Source organism: Lissotriton vulgaris, chromosome 7, assembly GCF_964263255.1.
Source record: "Lissotriton vulgaris chromosome 7, aLisVul1.2, whole genome shotgun sequence".
In the NCBI taxonomy this organism is placed as follows: Eukaryota; Metazoa; Chordata; class Amphibia; order Caudata; family Salamandridae; genus Lissotriton; species Lissotriton vulgaris.
In genome coordinates this window covers 434,915,072-434,936,578 of record NC_141695.1, presented here as the reverse complement: position 1 = coordinate 434,936,578, position 21,507 = coordinate 434,915,072, and the positions used below count along the sequence as shown (strand labels likewise).

The 21,507-nt window shown below is 48.4% G+C and overlaps 1 protein-coding gene across 1 annotated transcript in view; it reads left to right on the top strand.

The window, feature by feature from the left end:
- Positions 1–2,960: 2,960 nt before the first annotated feature.
- Positions 2,961–21,507, top strand: part of LOC147701798 (sacsin-like) — a 234,503-nt gene continuing 215,956 nt past the window's right edge. The window contains exons 1-3 of the mRNA XM_086930424.1: positions 2,961–2,989; positions 6,046–6,075; positions 10,893–10,980. Coding sequence (XP_086786550.1) covers positions 6,053–6,075; positions 10,893–10,980 — 111 coding nt within the window. The 5' untranslated portion in view covers positions 2,961–2,989; positions 6,046–6,052. The remainder of the gene's footprint in view (positions 2,990–6,045; positions 6,076–10,892; positions 10,981–21,507) is intronic.

Below are 21,507 nucleotides of genomic sequence, written 5' to 3'. Positions count from 1 at the left end.
TCCCCTACTCCCACTCCCCCCCCTACCGGAGCCTTGAGACCCTCATGGGTGAGTAACAAGCTTACAATTCGCTGATTGATTGATTGACCAAGTCTGCAGAGCCCTAGTAGACCGGGCACCAAGAAACCAGGGGTAAACGACCTCCGCTCCCAGGATTGAGGCAGAGTAGCCCCTGTCTGCTTTTGGCCCCTCAAATGGGGACTGACAATATATAGCTTTCTTACCTTACACCCTCTGGCTCTAACCAGGCATTGAAATATCAACCATAAATATTTTGGCTTTATCTGACCATTGTTTTAATTTAGCTGTAAATAAAGGATGTTCTGTATTCTACCTAAAGCACTTTTGGATCAGGTCAGCACTATAAAAAAAATCAATTAAAACTAAGTAACTACTTATTTAGGTACAAGCAGTATTACTGAAATGTGACGATACGCCATTACTTTATGGAGCAATTTTGACTGATGCCACCTGAAAAAGGCTGGTTGGTGGTAGCTTCACGCATAAATGCAGAAAACTAAACATAATCGCGTGACAAAGGATAATGCAGGAAACACTCTTCCCTCCTTTCACAAGATGATCACCAATGATTTATCATGAATTTCTAAAATTCTGTAAACATCTGACTTTATACGTACGATGAGCTATGTTGCTGCGTCTATCGATCAGGGTTCACCGATTCATACACACAGAACTTAATAATGGCATCTTGGATAACGGATACTCCGACCCGTGAAGGGTGAGAGGTAAGTGACCCACCAGGATTTGAACCTGTGCTCGCCTGGCGTGGATGAGTCAGTAAACTGAGCCACGCGACCCAACTTCGAAAGCCCAACCTTCCCTTCGGAGTGCCCTGCGGCACCCCAGGATTACAAAAACAACGGGGTAATCAATTCAATTCAATTTAAACTTTATTTCGATTTTTTCTAAACCATAAAAGTACATAATCTAAAAAACATCACATTCAAAGTTAAAAATCATCATCACAGCAAAAAGATTATGAGTAATTACTAAAGCCTAAATCATGGGTGGAGGAGAGATTCACACTGTCCATCACTAATTTCTAAAAGCGCTAAAAAGAGATAAAAGATTTAAAATATTTACATTAGATAATTAATAAACGGGGGTATATCAAGTTTTTAATTCATACATTCCTATTATAATTAAGAACTGTTGCTATTAAAAGGGTTGGAAAAACGAAGAATTTGCTATTCGACTGTCAATCAATTTAATAGACACAATTAATGAGTTAGGAGCAGATGTTGGAACAGTCTGCATACTATCCACTAACTGCTTGCATGATAGTCAACTAAAATTACAGTTTCAGATTATTTTTAACTCAACTTCGAAAGCCCAACCTTCCCTTCGGAGTGCCCTGCGGCGCCCCAGGATTACAAAAACAACGGGTAATCAGATACAAAGTGGATTTATAAGGTGAGAGATGGAGAAATCAAACTAAAAGCCACGAGACACTGAGACAGAGCGAGAGGGTGAAGGGGGTGCGAGGGGAGAGGGAGGGATCAACAACGAGCTCCACGCTGAGAAATGAAACTTAAACGAGTATTAAGGATCGGCGGGAGGAGAGAGGGGGGACAGGGAGTCACGCGCTCCCAGCCCCGGCTGCAGCACCACACCTGAAACCGCGCCCCTTGGAGAGGATGGGGTGAAAGCCGCTCTCGATGTCAATGCAGTAATACTGGTTCCAGGTGGACAGCGGGCGAGGCTGCCGTGAGCTCAATGGACACAAAAGGGCGGACACCTCGCGCGCCTCCACGACACTTGACCCACCCAAAACACCAAGAGGAGGAGCAGGGCGTGCGGCTTCCGAGTTAGGGGGCGGGGGAGAGAGGAGAGGGGTACAGGTGCTTCTCATTGCAGGGCCGGCTTTAACGCTGGTGCCCCCCCCCCCCCCCCCCACAGCCCCCTCAAGCCCCCATAACTACTCTCTCTCCGATGTATTTAATTAGTTATATAGCACCACCTAAACCAGTGAAGGGTGTAAGAGCACTTTACACCAAGCATACATTACACAGACAATTACACAGAGGCAATCAATGATACGTGGGTAAACAAGTGTATAGGAAATGCTACATAAGCTTGAAGACTACAAGTGAGTCACGTCATCCATACTGTCAGACAGTATAGTTTAAGAGTGCTTGGTCAGAAGAAACGAAGACTCGGAATTTAAAACATAACTCCATAGCGGGGGGTTACATTTAATAATAAGGATTTTTTTTTTACCGAAAGGACCCCTTTTTGAAACATTACAATAAATAAAGATGGAGGAAAACATCGTAATGATCTCATCTATACCTTGCAGTTTACATGCAGCTGTTTGATGACAGTTATTAGCTCACTATTCCATGTTAGGATGTTAACATCTACACTGCCAGTAACAAAAGGATCTCTCTGACAAAAGCTCTAACCTATTTAAACTCTATGCACTTTGTGATCTGCATGGTACACATTCTTTGCAGCAGGCACATTAACCCGCTGTGCTATCATAAAATGAGTTAAAACTTACACTAGACAAAACTCCTCCTCTCTCCAGGAAGAACATTAATCACCGGAGTTATCTCGACATTTTTATTGTATGAAAATTGCCAGAGCCCAACAATTGAGTCGCAGGTGCTTTTAAATCCAAAAAATACTTCCAAACAGGCGCCCCCTGGAAGAGTCAGCACCCGGTGCGGTGGCACCGGTCGTACCGCCCTAGAGCCGGCCTCATTACACCAGCCCCCACCACTCTATTGTGCAGCATCGCCCGTTCCCAGCACACCCCTCTCGCCCCACTGCTCCCCCGGAGGCTGCCCTCTCCTGAAGCGAGCCGAGAACCAAGAAACGAAACTCACGATACTGTTCAGTTTCGGTTTCTATCTCGGAAACGATGTATTAAAGGGCGCTGCAGCCCTGCAGCCAGTCCTGGAGAGGAGAGGCTGGATGCGGGGACTGGCTGCAGGGCAGCAGCGCACCCGGGTACCAGAAGCAGGTGAGGAAGACGCCCGAGGCGACCCGCAGACTCCAGCACTCACTCACTCACTCAGCCTGTTTGCAGTCACTGGCAGAATTAATTGTGGAGACTCCAGGCAACGGCACCTTGTTTCTACCCAGCCAGGGTTTCAGAGGCATCAGCACCAGCCTCGCGCATGACTGACTCTGCCCCATCCCTACAAGCCTCTGACTAAGATGAATCTTTTACATCCCTCGGCCTTTCAGAGCCATCAGTTCTCAAGTGACTGACAGCGCAACACCCCTGCTTGCAACGCAGCACCTCGTCCCTTCAGAGCATCTCACCCACTCGCCTCATCCATCAATCAACCCTCTTCCCTCGTCGTCCACTCCTCCCCATCACTCCGGATACCCTCCCCCCCCCCCATCCCATCCACATGCTTCCACTCGTCCCTCGCTCCCCTTCTACACCTTATTAATTATCAACTCTCGCTCTTCAACAGCACTCCTCACCTGTCACTCTTAAGACCTCTCCTTTCATCCCTCCATCTCCGCGTCTCAATCCACATCGTTCAACGTCACTCCTCATCCCCCACTTCACTCCTCATCCCCCACTTCACTCCTCATCCCTCACTTCACTCCTCATCCCTCACTTCACTCCTCATCCCTCACTTCACTCCTCATCCCTCACTTCACTCCTCATCCCTCTCTTCACTCCTCATCCCTCTCTTCACTCTTCTCTCTCCTTGATCTTCACTCCTCTGTCCCCACTAGTACCCGTTGACTCCTCATCCCTCACTCCACTCCTCATCCCTCACTTCACTCTTCTCACTCCTTGATCTTCACTCCTCCGTCCCCACTAGTACCCGTTGACTCCTCATCCCTCACTTCACTCCTCATCCCTCACTTCACTCTTCTCACTCCTTGATCTTCACTCCTCCGTCCCCACTAGTACCCGTTGACTCCTCATCCCTCACTTCACTCTTCTCACTCCTTGATCTTCACTCCTCCGTCCCCACTAGTACCCGTTGACTCCTCATCCCTCACTTCACTCTTCTCACTCCTTGATCTTCACTCCTCCGTCCCCACTAGTACCCGTTGACGCCTCATCCCTCACTTCACTCCTCATCCCTCACTCCACTCTTCTCTCTCCTATCTTCACTCCTCCGTCCCCACTAGCACCCGTTGATTCCTTATCCCTCCCTAATCACCCTTCACATCCACCCCTCACTCGTTGCCCCTCATCAGTTATTCCTTACCCCTCACTCCCGTACCCTTTACCTCACCATTCTTCACCCCGCACTCCCTATTCCTAAACGCTCCCTCCTTATTCATCACCACTCACTCCTCCGCCCTCATTCCTCGCGTCTCGCCCCTCAATTCTCACCCCACTCTCCTTTCGCACTGCTCTCACCTCGCACCCCTCTCCTCATAATTCATCTTGTTCCTTATTATTCATCACTCAACCCTCATCCCACTGTTCTCGGTCCTTTCTCTTTGAAGCTCACTCATCGACCCTCATCTCATTCCTTTCTCCTTCCCCTCACACCCTCAATGTCTTACTCTTTATTCCTCGTCTCCTATTCGCCATCCCTCAATCTTCATTCCCCACTCCTTGTTTCTCTCTCCTCACTCCTCTTCATTTCTCTTTGCTCGTACCTCACCTTCCACTGGTCACCCCTCACCCTCACTTTTCACCGCATTGCTCACCCTCATGCTCCCCCCCCCCCCTCTTTATTCTCCACGTCTCGTGCTCCTCGTGGCTCATACCTAAATCCCAAGGCCTCAGTCCTTAACGCCACCCCTCATTCCTCAGCCTCCATCTCTTAGTGCTCACCCCTCACTATTCATCCATCATTCATCACTCGTCGCCCATCGCACTTTATCCCACAGTTCTCTTTGGCAAAGCCTTTCCTAAACCTCTCCCCTCAATCTTTGCTCCTCACCTCTCCCTCCCTTTCACTTCCAGCGCGTTGAGGGGAGATTGACCAATGAGAGCGAGGAAGGTGGGTGACCACAGGGTTGGCTCACAGCTCAGGGCACGAGACAACACGGGGACGTACCATGCTGTAGTGGAGGTGAACTGAGCAGAACGCTTCCCTTGTGGGTCGGGTGTCGCACAGAGAGTGTCCTTTTCGTAGACAGTTGTTGAGACGCAGAAGGAGGTCACACCCAGGGCTTTAAGTGGGCCGGGTCTCAAGGGGTCTGAGCCCCGGCAGTTTTTTTCAGGGGGCCTCGAAACGGGTCTCTATCGGGCTCTGTTTTGAGCCCTGGCACAGGCGGTCCGTTTTGTGTCCGGACTGCAGTGACAGCAGTTTGCTGTCTCTGCAGTCCGGAAAAAAGTGCCAGGGTGCAAAACAGCCCGATAGAAACCCGTTTCGAGACGGCAAGCACATCGATGTGCCCTGCTCACACTGCTCACACTTCTCACTAGTGGAGAAGTCACGGCATGACATCATGCCAGGTGAGCATTGTGGGGGAAGGGAAATCCTTTAAAGAGTCATTTTCTTTCTGGATTTCCCTTCTCTTTCTAAAACGCAAGAGCAGCAACATTGTCGTGGTGTCACCAGGGCTTTAATTGGAAGCTTTTTCAATATTATATGTAACAAGCCATAGTTGCAGCTTATTTATCTTATGCAACTAATAACGATTGACAAAGCCAATAGTCCTTACTTGTTGTAGGTATGATGTTACTTGTATCACATATCTAGATACAATGACGGAAACAGCAAAATACATGTAGGGCGGCACACTATGCTAAACACAGATTTTGAACGTAAGTGTTTTAAATCCACGCCACTAATTACACTGGCCACGCCCCTTTGAGAGACCCTCCAGTTTTTTCAGCCCACTTAAAGCCCTGGTCACACCTGTCCCGCAGTGAGCTCAGGGGAAGGGCCCAACCTAAGAGTAGTTGAGCACAGGGGACATTCTCAACTTCAGGACAGACCACCACAGCAGAGGGTGGTTTCACCTGTAAGACACCTAAGCTTTAGGAAAGATCCCACTGGAGGAAGAGGGAAGACGGGGGATTATGGCAGCTCGGGGCCCACAATCAAGTTGTAATTATAACCAGTTTCCCTCTGTTTTTTTCAGCATCATCATGTCTCAGAGGCAACGGAAAAGGTGAGGAACAAACTACACTGCATGGGGTAGAGTGATGTGGGAGGTGAACAGAAGAACTCAGGTGACCTGGGCGGCAGGGAGGAGGTGTGGAAGACTTTAGAGATAGAAGAAGCAGTGTGGGATGGAAGAGAACAATGGGTGAGAGCTAAAATGGAGAGAGTGAGGCATCCATGGAAGGGAGCTGAAGGCAGGGGCAAGAAAGGGGAGAAGGAGGGAGATGGCGATGAAAGGAAGAAGGGACGCTATTATGAGATATGATGATAGTGAGAACAAATGAAGGGTGGGTTAAAGGTCGGAGAAAGGCAATTTAAGGTCACAGAAAACCAAAGTATTCTCAGAGCTTAGTAGCCCCAGGAATATATATTTCCTCATCTCACACTTTTCATCAACGTTTTTAACCCGTTCTTCAAGTGATGTTGGGGATTGTTCTTTCTTGGACCGCAAACGTCTCATTTAGTGACTGCCCAGCAGTCCTGAGGGAAGCCACTCTGGGAAAGACCTGGAGATAGAATATGGGACACTACAATCAGATGGCAGTATGAGATAAACTACTGAAAGACCGCACCCAGATCAAATATAAGGACATGCATTTATAATCTGAAGGCAAGGGATAACATATGTTGGTCAAGGGGTTCGAAAGCTCTGATTGAAAAATGAAATGTAAAAAAATCTTTAAAAATAGGCACACATTGTCCAGTGTTAATGGATGGAGCTAGCCAGGAACCTCTTAGAAGGAAGGCTCCGCGAGGTTAGAGGCGCTGTACCTTCTGACATGGCCGCTTTCTCAGCTTGAACCAGCTCTAGTGGGGGGAGCCATGAAGTAAAGGCCATTGGCCGCCTTGGGGTTCAGGGACGGGTGGTTCTAGTTGTCAGGGACCTGTTGCTTGGGCAGTCGGTGGTCCAGCTGTAAGTTACTGAACTTCTGGTTCGGTGAGGTGAAGTGTCGCGCGGTCCTACAGATCAAAGCTAAGTAAGGCCTGCCCAGATGATGAAAAAGGCGGATATGGGTCAATACGTCATTTGGGTGTGTCAATGTTGCTGGAAGACAACGAGCATATCACTTGAAGAATTTTCACTGGCATACTACTGGCAATTAGTGGCAATTTTAGGATGTAATCAGTACCACTGCCTATAAGACAGGTGTAACCATGCATGCACTTGCTCATTCATTCATTCATTCATTCATTCATTCATTCATTCATTCATTCAACCATTCTTACAGAAGCTCTTCCAGTCACTTATTCAACCACTCATCAATTTACTGGCCCTTACATTCATGCATTCACTCACCCTAATGATACATGTACTCAATCATTCACTCCTTCATGCATCCGTTCATTCTCATCTATCGAGCTCTTGCCTCAGTGTCACGTTCACCAAGTAACCCACCCACACTACCGCACACGCACAATCCTCAATTAATTGATGCACTTTCATGACTATAAAACAGTGAGGCCTATGTACTTTACGAGTGCTTGTTTAAGAATGATAGGCAGGCATTGCTGGCATTCTTTCGAATCATATAATTGTGAACACAATGACATTTGGGGTTTGATGTTTTCGTGGCACCTTCTCTAAAAAACCAACACATGAAAATCATGTTGTTTCATTATTAAAAAAAAAAAAATCTGTGCACATTTTTGTGCAAAAATTCCTACATCAAAATAGTTTTAGTTTCTGAAAATTTTACTTTTTTTTAATTTTACAACTACACGATCATGTAACGTGTTTATTTATTTATTTATTTTGTGTACTTATAGAGCGCAGTCCTGTCACCCAAAGGGCATCCTGGCGCTTTGAACTTCGAGCTGTTGCACTTTTCACTGCTCAAACAATTTTGGGAAAAAGATGCGTTTTTAACGCTTTCCTGAACGGAAAGTAGTCCTTGTGGCTTCTCAAAGAGAGTGGCAGGGAGTTCCAAAGTTTGGCCGCTGCAACACTGAATGAGCGGCCGCCCATCCTAACTCTCTGAAACCTCGGGACTACAAGCAGTTGTGCCGAAGAAGAGCGGAGGGGCCGCGAGGCAGAATACCAGGCAAACATATTCTGCAGAGGTACTGGGCCCTGTTGATGTACTGCCTTAAACACCAGACACGCGGCTTTATACAGCACTCGCAGGTGTACCGGGAGCCAATGTAGATCTCTTAAAGCTAGAGTAGAAGAGCTAGACCTACGGCGGGAAAGAACCAACTTGGCGGCCATATTCTGCACCCGTTGTAACTTCCCCAACAGGTTTTTTGGGGCCTCCAGAAGTAGCGCATTACAGTAGTCTAGATGACTTAGTATGGTACCGCGAACTACTTCCGGCCTGGCCTGGGCGGGGAGAAGGGGCAGAACTTTACGCAACATGCGTAACAGCATCATGCACGTAGAAATGGTTTTATTGACATGCATGTCAAGCTGTAAATTTGGGCCGAAGATCACCCCCAAGTTACGAGCTGATTCCGCCGCCGACACTGGCTCGGGAAAGGTGGCAGGCCAAAAGTTCTCTGGAAGCACCCGCGGGATCCGATCTATGGAACAATAGAGCACCTCCGTCTTTGAGCTGTTAAATTGTAAGGAGTTGGCCCGTAGCCAGTCCGCTGTGGCTGCCATACAGCGATGATATGTCTCCAGCGAGACCGCACTGTTTCCTTCCAGAGAAAAGACCAGCTGGGTGTCGTCGGCGTAATTAAAAGCCGAGACACCAAAAGATTTTATAAGCTGGACCAGGGGGCGGAGGTACAGATTAAAAAGTATAGGGCTGATGGCCGAGCCCTGTGGGACCCCCTGCCCTACTTTCCTTGGCTCAGAGCGAAATGGAGGGAGCGAGACCAACTGTTGCCGGCTGCCAAGATAGGATATCAGCCAGTCTCTTGCACCCTCTGTGACCCCACACTCCTCTAGTCTCCTGATAAGGGTCCGATGGCAAACCGTATCGAACGGGCCGACATGTCGAGCAGCACTAAAAAGGCTGCCCGACCACTGTCGACACGCGAACGAAGATTGTCCAATACGGTTACCAGTGCGGACTCCGTCTCGTGCCCGGGGCGGAAGCCAAACTGTGCCTCATCGAACCATCCGATATTCTCCAGGAAGCCTGAGAGAGAGCGGGTCACCCATTTTTCGATGATCTTAATAGGAAAAGGGAGCAAGGAGATTGGCCTATAGTTGGAAAGGCAGGCAGGGTCCAACATTGGTTTCTTGAGCAGAGGTGACACTACTGCTAGCTTCCAGCACTCGGGAACAGATGCCAACTCCAAAGACTGGAGACAGATGGAGTACAGAGGCTGAAAAAGTTCAGCGTGGAAAACCTTCCAGAATTTGGGAGGCAGTGGGTCGAGCGGAGAGCCCGAGGACACCGTATGTGCCAGGCTACAGAATTCCTCAAAGGAGGGACCAGGAAAGAGTCTTAGTTGGGGTCCACTGGAGGAAGTATCCGGAGCTCCCAAGCCAAGAACTGGGTCACTCGGCTGGGGTCGACTGGGTGATCCGTCCGGAGCTCCCAGACTAGGGCCAGGGATCATGTAACGAGTTATCATGTGCAGATCAAGGATTCCAGTTTAACTAGTATGAATGAATACTTTATTGTTTGGTTACTCAAAACCATTACATTAAAACCAAGGTACAAAATTACAAGATACAAAATTACAAAAGTTAAAATCAGGGGGGTGTCAGCAAGCAAGTCTGTGTGAAGGTCCCTGAGCACTGATGGATGCGGTGAAAAAGATTATGATAAGACAGTCCGACGTGCATCTGCAAAGTCTCTATTCATGTGAGCCCTGAGTGGCCATCAACTTGGACCGTGTCTGTTGAATATACTTTCCAAAGGAGGCCATCTGTAGTTTTACCGTAGTTAATGTATATAATTGATGAATCGCCTCCTTTACTGTGCGTGACCCCGCTTCTCTTAGGATGGGCCTAAGATAAAGGCTACGAGCCGTGCGCAGTGCCGGGCAGCAGAATAGAAGGTGGGCCAATGACTCTCGTTCATACCTGCAGAGCCTGCATTCCCAGGCCCCTAATCCGGCCTTTTTGGAAGCATATAGTTCATTTAGGGGCAAGGGGTGTAGTCTGTAGGCTAAAATCTTGTGGAGAGCTGCGCAGCCAACGGCCTGCGTGAGATGGTGTTTGGGGTTGTGGACAATTTGCGGCAAGCTTAGGGACTCATGAAAATCTCTTTTTTTCCAGTGACTCCAGGTCCAATTCCCGCGAGCGCACTGTACTTGTTTTTTAATTGCGCTTTTAATGGCGGTGTAATTGACGTGTTCGGGGTTCCAGGACTCAATGGCTAGGTTGAGAAGGCCCTTTGCCGCATTGAGGGTGGCCGACCAAGGATTCCCAGGTTCCATGAAGATGTATTTCAAGACTGTCTTAAGTTTAACTACTACTTTTGATTGCTCCTAGAAAACTCTGTGATTGGTGCAACAATTAGATTACTATTCCAGACCACCCACCTAAGATCACATCGCAAACTTACACCACCTCCCATTTCCCACCTGCAGCCCTGCCAGGGCCCTCGATGCCCAGACCCTCAGTGTGCCCCTCCTCTTACCCCTCCTCTTACCCCTCTCCACTGTAAACCCTGCCCGCCTCCCTCTTCTTTTTACTACCTACTGTAAACCCCTATTGTGCTACTTGTGCCACACTCTCGTGGCGCCTTATAAGTCACATACATGCATGTAGGAGGGGGGAGTTTGCGGCTTTTTAAATGTTTGTATTCTCACCTGGAAATCATGGTAGAAACTCAACGGGGAGCTCCAATAGTGAGACTTAGAAGAAATACTATAACACAAGGGTAGGTTCTTGACACAAAGTATGTCTTTTCTCCTTCCCAGGACCAGGTTCTGTCAGAAGGCGCCTCCGTTCCTGACGTACCTGAAGAACATTCTCCGGAAATACCCTGACGGGGGGCAGATTTTAAAGGTAGCTGCTATTTTATTCCTAAATTTGTTCAGTAATAAATAGATGGAGGTAATGGTTTATTTGAGGCACTCACTGGTCTACAGAACCATTTGAAGGGTCTCTTGTGATTTTATAACCCAAGGAAGGGAAACTCGAGAGTTGTATTCTTATGATCCTTTATTTACATTTATATCACTGTATATATCTGTAAGTGCCCAGTAGGTAGCAACAGGCAAGCGCTGCAATCATATTTCTAAGCACATAAATTACTGTAGTGACTATTGTTAATCTAGGTCTGCAGATTTGGGACAGGTCCTCTCCTAGTCAGGAGTCTGAAGCGCACATGAAACTGGGGAACGAGGTTCGAGTCCGGCGTCCACTCAACATCCTGTGGTTCTGGGCATATCATTTGATCTCTCAGTGTCTAAAAAATTCAAGCCATGGCAAAGCCAATACCTCGCACATATGTGAGAGCTGTTGGCTTTGACAATGTGATTTTGCCATGTTGAACACCAGTATTGATGCTGTTCACCATGGCTAATAGTTAGTGGTGTGGAGTGGGGTAGATTGGGATAGATTGGAGTGGTGTAGATTGGGGTACATTGAGGTAGATTGTGGCAGAGTGGAGTGAGGTATATTGGGTAGAGCGGCATGGGTTAGATTTGGGTAGTGTGGTAGACTGGAGTGGGTATATTGGAGTGGGGTAGATTGGAGTGGAGTTAAGTGGAACAGAGCGGTGTGAGGTAGATTGGGGTAAATTGGGATGGAGTGGAGTAGACTGGGGTATATTGGAGTCTAGTGGGGTAGAATAGGGTAGATTAGCGTGGAGTGTGGGCGACAGGGGTAGATTGGAGTGGAGTGGGGTAGATTGGAGTGTGATAGATTGGGAAGATTGGAGTGAAGTGGGATGGATTGGACTGGAGTGGGGTAGATTGGAGTACAGTAGATTAAAGTGAGGTAGAGTAAGGTAGAGGGGAGTGGAGTGGGGTAGATTGGGGTAGATTGGAGTGGATTGGGGTAGATTGGGGTAGGGTGGAATAGGTAGATTAAAGTGCGATACTTTGGTGTGTGGTAGATTGAAGTGGGGTAGACTGGGGTAAATTGGAGTGGGGTAGATTGAAGTGGAGTGGGGGATATATGGGTAGATTAGAGAAGGGTGGAGTTGATTGGAGTGAGGTAGAGCAACGTGGGGTGGATTGGGATTGAGTGGGGTAGATTGGAGTGGAGTAGGGTAGATTGGAGTGGAGTAGGGTAGATTGGAGTGGAGTGGAATGGAGAGGGTAGATGGGGTAGATTTTGGTATACTGAAGAGGGGTAGCGTTAGGTGGGGTAGATTAGGGTAGGGTGGAGTGGTGTGGTTTAGATTGGAGTGGCTTGAGCTAGATTGGAGTGGAGTGGGGTAGATTGGGGAAAGTGGAGTCGGTGGGTGGGATGGAGTGGAGTGGGGTAGATTGAAGAGGAGTGGGATAGGTTGAAGTGAAATGGAGTGGGTATATGGAGTGGAGTGCAGTAGATTGAGGTGGAGTAAGGTATATTTTAGTTGGGTAGGTTGGAGTGGATTGGGGTAGAGTACAGTGGAGTGGGGTGGATTGGAGTACAGTGGAGTGGGGTATATTGGAGAGGAGTGGGGTAGATTGTGGTAGAATGGAGTGGGGCAGATTGTGGTGGAGTGGGGTAGATTGTGTGGAGAGGGGTAGCTTTGAGTGGAGTGTGGTAAATTGGGGGTAGAGTGATGTAGAATGGAGTGGATTGAGCATATTGGATTGGAGTGGGGCAGAGAGGAGTGGGGAAGATTGGAGTGGAGGTGGGTAGATTGTGGTAGAATGGAGTAGGGTAAATTGTGGTGGAGTGGGGTAGATGATGTGGAGAGGGGTAGATTGGAGTGGAGTGGGGTAAATTAGGGTATATTGGACTGGGATAGATTTCAGTGGCACGGAGGAGTAGGGTAGATTGGGGTAGAGTGGAGTGGGGTAAATTGGAGTAGAGTGGGGTAATTTGGAGCGAGTGGGTTAAATTGGAATGTGGTAGATTAGGTTAGATTGGAGTGGAGGGGGTGGATTGTGGTGAAGTGTGGAGTGGGGTGGATTGTGGTGAAGTGGAGGGGAGTGGGGTAGATTAAAGTGGAATGGGGTAGATTGGGGGAAGAGTAGAGTGGGGTTAATTGGGGGTAGAGTGGAGTGGGGTAGATTGGATAGAAGGGGGTTGATTAGGGTGGAGTGTGGTAGACTGCGGTAGATTGGATGGAAGTGGGGTAGATTGGGGTTGATGAGAGTGGAATGGGGTAGACTGGGGTTGAGTGGGCTAGAGTGGAGTTGTGTAGACTGGAGTGGAGTGTGTAGATTAGGGTGGGGTTGAGTAGGGTAGATAAAAGTGGAGTGGGGTAGATTGGGTGGAGCTGAGTGGGGTAGCTTGGAGTGGAGTGGAGTAGGTTGAGGTAGACTGGAGTCGGATAGATTGGAGTGGGGTACAGAGAGGTTGAGTGGAGTGGGGTAGGGAGTGAAGTGGGGTAGACTGGGGTATTTTGAAGTAAAGTGGGGTAGACTGGAGGGGAGTGGGGTAGACTGGAGGGGGTAGAGTGAGGTGGGGTAGGTTGCAGTGGGGTAGATTGGGGTGGGGTAGATTGGAATGGCATGGATTGGGGTAGATTGGAGTGGGTAGATTCAAATAAAAAGTGGGGTAGATTGGATTGAAGTGGGGTGGGGTAGCTTAGCTGTCAGTGCAGAGGGATAGATTAGAGTGAGTGGAGAGTGCAGTGGAGTGGGGTGGGGTAGATTGGAGTTGGACGGGATAAAATAGATTGGAGAGGGGAGACTGGAGTGGGGTAAATTGGAGTTGGGTAGACTGGACTGTGGTAGATTGGGGTAGATTTGAGTAGGGTAGATTGGAGTAGGGTATGTGAAAAGTTAGCCTGGCATATGATGTCCATTATTCTAGTGTGCACCTTGCACCAGTCTAAACGACCCTTATTGATGGTGGTTGTAAAGTCAACCTTATAGACTAACTATCCTAGTGGTAGCATGGACCAGCAGTCCATAGGCTAAAACTTCTGAGAGCATGTGAAACAAGCTGTTTTACCAATTATAATCCCTTGAATACCGAATGAAAGGACACTACACAAGGTATATATCAAATATATATGTATTTATTTCTAACACAACCCCTCTGCACTCTTTATGAGATCGAAGTACATCACAAGTTACTCAATTAGCATACGATAAGTTGCACAAATACAGTTATGCCCTAGGGGCCTCACAAACCATATACTAAGTAAGGGGTATAAGAACCACTACAGAAATATTGAGTAGGCCTAGGGCCTAGGGAATCGCTGGGGCTACACTAAACAACCAAAGGTTAGGAAGTAGGAGACCCACGGGAGACGAGTGCAGTGTCTAAACACAGTCGCGAGTTACCATTGACTTATAATGGAGAACGAAGAAGTTACAAAGTTACTGTTTAAGGACACTTCCGGATGGACTACGGTAAAACCCCTTTAAACTAGGACACTTCGAGAGTCAAGACCCACAGGAGCACAGGACTACTCGTGTTACCTCACCCAGGGAAGCCGGGTGCATAGGTATCTTTTCATGTCGGGTTTCGTCGTCGTTTTCTATGGAGATCTGCAAAGAAGTGCTGCCGGCGACCAGAGGAAAAGTGTCCGGGTCGATCCAAGGGTGGATCGGTGAAGTGAAGAACCTGAAAGCAGAGGGGACAGAGTCGGGGTCACTATCCAGTGACCAGGAAGGAACCAGGAAGGTACCAGGCGATGTTGCGATGATCTCAGATGAAGAGGTGAAGCTTGTCTCTGCAGCCACGAGGACCAGGAGGTGTCGACGATGACCAGGAGCTGGATTCGAGCTGTCCCATGAAGGATCTAGTTGACTGCAGTGTCGGTATCCGAACTGGACCCAACAAGCCTTGGCAAACGCAATCCACACAGGAAGTGAAGATGGGCTTCAGGTCAGACCAGCAAGGTCTGAGGAGCTTCTCCTTTGCAGGGAAGCTGGAGCAAGCCTGAAGCAACCAGGAAAGCAGTTTGGTTTCAAAGGTTTGTCTTCAGGGGGCTCACTAGTCAGCGGGCTAGCAACCGGGAAGATGCGTTGAGCTGAAATGCAAGAGCAGGCACCACGAGGCACTCGTGGAGTGTGGAGGGCTGAGCTTCGGTGCAAATGGCGCTTGGGTCTGGGACTTCCCGTAACCCTATACACAACTGCGAGGGTATCTCGGTAGTCGAGCTGTTAGCAACATGCAAGATGTCCAGTCCCACGTCTCTCGTGTCCGCCACGGGTCTCAGCTTTGCTGTGGATGTGGGTCGGAGTCAGAGAAGTCTGAGAGTCCAGTTCCTGTGTCGCTGAGTCTTCGGGTTCCGGCGGGAGCGTCGACAAAGCAGACCGGCAAGTTACTGGTGGTGCCTGTTTGCACAGGGTGGTAACTCCTTGACCACAAGGGAGATGTCTACAGTCTTCTAGTCAAAATAGAGCGTCGAAGGTCCAAGAGTTCTGTATCAAAGTTTAGTTCCAGGATAATCTAAAGTCCTGGGGACACAGCTTTTATCTTTATACTGATTTTAGGGGCTGGATTATCTGCTAGGTCCCTCCTATGGGTGGTCCAGGTTCGCGCCAGAGCGGGGCTGGAGAGCCTCAGCAACTGGTTTGAACCGGGCTATGCATGGAGCACCTTGTGTGCCCCAGGCAGTGTTTCAAAAAGCATCTGCTGATGCAGCCCTCCCTGTCCGAAACACATCTGCCTGTCTGGGGAGGTTCTGGCATCTCCCTGGACAGGAAACCTATTGTCCAGGCCTCCCCTGCCGGAGTTTCGTCCAGCAGCAGGAGGTCAGACTTGTGTCTGTGGCAGCAGCATCCATTTTGTGATGCTGGGGCTCTGTTTAACTATAACCGGGGAAAACAGGATTATACATTTATTTTCCCTCTAGAAGGGTGGAATGCTAGTATTCCAAAGTATTTGACACCTTACACAATATGTTTTGATAAAGGCAAACCAAAGTTAGCATTAACCGCGAGGATTATAATGCACTTAAGAGTATATGGTATGGCTATATCATAGAGCAGCTATAAGGAGATGGTTCCGAAAGCTGCAGAGGGGCTCAGCTCATGCTAGGGCACCCTCTTACATAAAACCAAGCACTCTGCCTCCAGGATTGTTGAGGCCTACCATAGGAGTGACTTATAGGTACATATGTGTCTATATATATGGGTAGATATAGGTATACTATATCTAAGTAAAGGGTGAATACACCACCTTACCCAAGCTGAGTGATCAGCCTGTGGTGTCAGTTTGGATGGCCAGCCAGGGGTGGCATAATACATGCTGCAGCCCTGGTAGGCCTTGGATGCACCTATGTCCTGGGTACCTATGGTACACTATGCAGGGGCTCACAAAGGTGACCCAATACTCAATCGGGCATGTACCTAAAGTACATGGTATCAATTTAGAGAGAGAACAGCGGGACTGTGGGTCTGATTAGCAGGTCCACAGCCACACTAAAGTCGGAAAACCAGAAAATCACAGCAAAAAGTAGGGGTGACCATAGGAAGCAGACCCTACTCTCCTACACCCCCCCCACCCCAAATGTAGGGACATTAAAGTAACCTTGACCAGTTGAGTCTTCATGTTCTAAGTGGAAATATCTGGAGAGTCCATCTGCATTGGCATCATCAGTCCCAGTTCTATGTTCCACTGTAAAGTTCATCCCGATTAGGGAAATGGACCACCTAAGCAGTTTGGGATTGTCACCCTTCATCTGATTTAGCCACAAGAGGGGCTGATGGTCTGTCTGAATCTTGCAGTGAGTACCAAACTAGTGGCCTCAGCTTCTTCAGGGCCCAAACCATAGCACAGGCCTCCCTCTCAATAGCTAACTAACGTTTCTCTCTAGCGGTCAACCTTCTGCTAATAAAAGCTATTGGCTGGTCTTGACCCTCTTTATTCAGTTGGGAAAGAACAGCACCTACACCCAATTCAGAAGCATCTGTTTGGATAATGAATTCCTTGGAGTAGTCTGGACTTTGCAGAATAGGTTCAGTGCACATGGCCTGCCTCAGGTCATCAAATGCCTTTTGACAGCTTACTGTCCACTGAACTTTCTTTGGCATTTTCTTTGAAGTTAAGTCATTGAGAGACATCAAAATGGACCCATAACTTTTGACAAACTTCCTGTAGTACTGAGTCTGGCCCAAGAAAGCTCTGACCTTTGTCTGGGTGGTCGGAGCAGTCCAGTCCTTTATGGTCTGGATCTTGCTCTCCAATGGTTGAACTTGACCTCCACCTACCAGGTGGACCAGGTATACAACCTTGCTCTGCCCTATCTGGCACTTGGTAGCCTTGATAGTTAGGCCTGCCTTTTGCAGGGCCTCCAAAACATTCTTTAGGTGGATCAGGTGATCTTCCCAAGTGGAGCTAAAGACAGCAATATCATCAAGATAAGCTGCACAGTAGTCATCGTGACCTGAGAGGACTTGGGTCACCAACCTTTGGAATGTGGCAGGTGCATTCTTCAGACGAAAGGGCATTACCACAAATTGATAATGACCTCCTGGGGTTGAAAATGCTGTTTTGGCTTTTGCATCATCAGCAAGTCTGATCTGCCAGTAGCCAGCTGTCAAGTCAAATGTACTCAAAAACTTGGCAGAAGCCAATCTGTCAATGAGCTCATCTGCTCTTGGTATTGGGTAGGCATCTGTCCTAGTGACAGCATTGAGGCCTCTGTAATCCACGCAAAACTTCATCTCTCTCTTACCATCTTGGGTGTGAGGTTTAGGCACTAGGACTACAGGATTGGCCTAAGGGCTCTCTGAGGGCTCAATGACTCCCAGCTCCAACATCTTTTGGACCTCTGTCCTCATTCAGTCCCTGACATGATCAGGTTGCCCGTAAATCTTACTTTTGACAGGCAGACTGTCCCCAGTGTCCACTTCATGAGTGCACCAGGTAGTCTGACTTGGAGTGAGTCAGAGAAAACATATGTCTGTAGGACTGTAGCACTTGTCTGCAGTCCTGTTGCTGTTGGTCAGTGACGCTGCCTGCCAAGGCAACACCATCAACTGAACCATCATCAGGGTTCTGAGAAATCAGGTCTGGCAGAGGGTCACTCTCCTGCTCCTGTTCCTAATCTGTAGCCATGAGCAAGCCCATGTCTGCAAAACAACAGTTGATGGACAGAATGCAGAACAATGTCATACATTCACCCCAGTACAGAGATCTGGGCATATATCCATCTTTTATTTGCACTCCACACCACCCCAGTTCAGACATAGCCATATGCAAATCAGCCATGGCCCTGTGCCTCATGGGAATAGTCCAGTCCGAACTGCCAAGCCATGTCTTTCCTGGACCGGAATGAAGCATCCTAGGACCAGTTTCTGGCTATCAGCCGTCTTCAGCCAGGATAGCTTAACTCCAGTGGTGTGGAGAGCATGGGACTCACGTCTGAGCATACCCATCCCACTCTGGGTGACAAAATGCAAAGCAACAGTTGATGGACAGAATGCAGAACAATGTCATACATTCACCCCAGTACAGAGATCTGGGCCTAAATCCATCGTTTTTTTGCACTCCACACCACCCCAAATCAGTCATGGCCATATGCAAATCAGCCTTGACCCTGTGCCTCATGGGAACAGTCCAGCCCGAACTGCCAAACCATGTCTTTCCTGGACAGGAATCAAGCATCCTGAGACCGGTTTCTGGCTATCAGCCGTCTTCAGCCAGGATAGCTTGACTCCAGTGGTGTGGAGAGCATGGGACTCACGTCTGAGCATACCCATCCCACTCGGGGTGACAAAATGCAAAACAACAGTTGATGGACAGAATGCAGAACAATGTCTGCCCTGTCAACATATGGTTTCAATCTGTTGACATGAAGCACCCTGTGGGGGCTCCTGGGAGTTCCAAGATCAACCAAATAGGTTACCTCTCCCTTCTGTTCAACAATAGTGTGGGGTCCAGACCATTTGTCTTGGAGTGCTGCTGGGGCCACTGGCCCCAACACCCACACTTTCTGCCCTGGCTGGTAAACAGTCAGCACAGCCTTTTGGTCATGAAAGGCTTTTTGGAGTTCCTAGCTAGCCTCAAGGTTTTTGGATGCCTTTTTCATATACTCAGCCATCCTGGAGCGGAGACCAAGTACATAATCCACAATATCTTGTTTTGGAGCTTTGAGAGGTAACTCCCATCCTTCCTTCACCAGACAAAGGTGTCCTCTTACAGGGTGTCCAAACAGAAGTTCAAAAGGGCTGTAGCCAACCCCCTTCTGTGGGACCTCTCTGTAAGCAAACAAAAGGTAGGGCAGTAGGATGTCCCATCTTCGCCTAATCTTTTCAGGTAAACCCTTAATCATGCCCTTTAAGGTCTTGTTGAATCTTTCGACCAGACCATTGCACTGTGGATGGTAGGGTGTGGTGAACTTGTAGTTCACGCCACACTCTTTCCACATAGCAGTCAAATATCCAGACATAAAGTTTGCACCTCTGTCTGAGACAACCTCCTTCGGAAAACCCACTCTTGAGAAAACTCCCAGGAGGGCTCTTGCCACAACAGGTACTGTTGTGGTCCTTAGGGGAATAGCTTCTGGGTATCTGGTGGCATGATCCACTACCAACAGAATAAACCTGTGCCCAGAGGCTGTTTGGGGATCCATTGGTCCAACAATGTCAATCCCTACTCTTTCAAAGGGAACCCCCACCACAGGTAGTGGTATTAGGGGGGGGCTTTGTGGTGCCACCTGATTTTCCACTGGCTTGGTAAGTGACACAGGAGCGACAAAACTCCTTGGTGTCTTCTGACATGTGGGGCCAGTGAAAGTGAGGGATAAGCCTGTCCCAAGTCTTGTTCTGGCCAGGATGTCCTGCAAGGGGAATATCATGGGCTTAGGTAAGAAGGAAGCCCCTGAATGCCAAAGTATGACCAACCCCTGGAAGCACCAGGTTTGGGGTCTCTAGCCTCTGAATACAGGAGCCCTTCATCCCAATACACTCTATGGGTTCCATTAGCCTTCCCAGCAGCCTCAGCAGCAGCTTGCTGTCTGAGGGGTTCAAGAGAAGGGCAGTCCAACTGCGCCTGCCTCAGATCTGCCCTTGAAGTTCCCCCTGTCCCAAGAAACTCAACCTGATCAGGCTCAAGCTCTTCGAGGACAGTTCCTTCTTGGGTCTCACAATCAGCTTCCTTGGAAGGCTGATCCTCATTCTGAGGCAAGGGGGAAGGCACTGCCTTAACCCTACTGCTTCTCCTCCTGGTAGGCAATTGGTCCACTATTTCAGCATCCAGGGCCTGTTCAGTGTTGCACTTTTTTGGCCTGTGACCTGGTCACAGCAAGGACATGTGCTGATATACCCAACATCTCTGCATGAGTCCTATACTCCACTTCAGACCAGACTGAAAATTCTAGGTCAATGCCAAGCAAACATTTTACAGGGAGGTCTGAACTAACAACAACTCATTTGAGGCCAGTTACCCCTCCCTAGGAGAAATTAACAATTGCCATACTATGGGTGGTAGTGACATTGCTTGCATTGGTCACTAGGTAATTGTCACCTAGTATTATCTGTCCAGGGTCCACAAAGTTGGGTGTGACCATTGTGACACTGGCACATGTGTCCCTGTAGGCCTGAGCCACTTAGGTATTAATTAAAGGAGCCTGTCTGTTCTTGCCCAAGTTACTGGGGCTCACAGTAGAGGACATAGCCATGTCCACATCACAGATAAGAACAGCTTGAGTTGGTATTCTGACTAGGCCAGAATCCACCTCAGTTCCCAGGGTTAACCCTACTACAAGATTCTGTTGAGAACCACCACTTGGAGCTGAACTAGGGGGAACAGTTGCCTTAGGGGCAACGGTGGCTGGAGCTGCCTCCTTCTTGGTGCAATCACTGGACCAGTGAATATTAACCTTACAAAAGTTGCACCATGGTGTCGTTGGACCTTCTTTCCTTTTGGATTTCTAAGAACCCCCTCATTGGAAGCTTTTTGGGGACCTGGAGAAGACTTCTGGTCTTTTGCTTTCTCCCCACCCTTTTGTTGTTGCTTTTTCTGATCATCACCTTGGTTCTGTACCTTCTGCTTCACCCTGGTTCTGACCCATTTGTATGCCTTCTTTCCCAATTCTTGAGGAGAGGTCAGATCAGAGTCAATCAGGTGCTGATGCAATAACTGGTTCTGACAATTATTAAGAATCTGTTCTCTCTTAAGCAAATTATACAATCCTGTATAGTCATTGACCTTACTGCCCAGTAACCAGCCTTCCAGAGCCTCAGTAGCACAATCTACAAAGTCAGTCCAGTCCCGAGTCTGTGTCTTTTGGTTATCTCTGAACAGCAACCTATAATGCTCAGTGGTTAAGCCAAACCCATCTATTAGAGCACTCATCAGGACAGTGTAGTTGTTAGCATCCTCATCACTAACTGTGAGGAGCTTGTCTCTCCCTTTATCTGAAAAGGAGAGCCATAAGATTGCTGCCCACTGACTCTGGTGTACCTGACGTACTCTGCAGGACCTCTCCAAAGCAGTTATCCACTTGTGGATGTCATCCCCACTCTT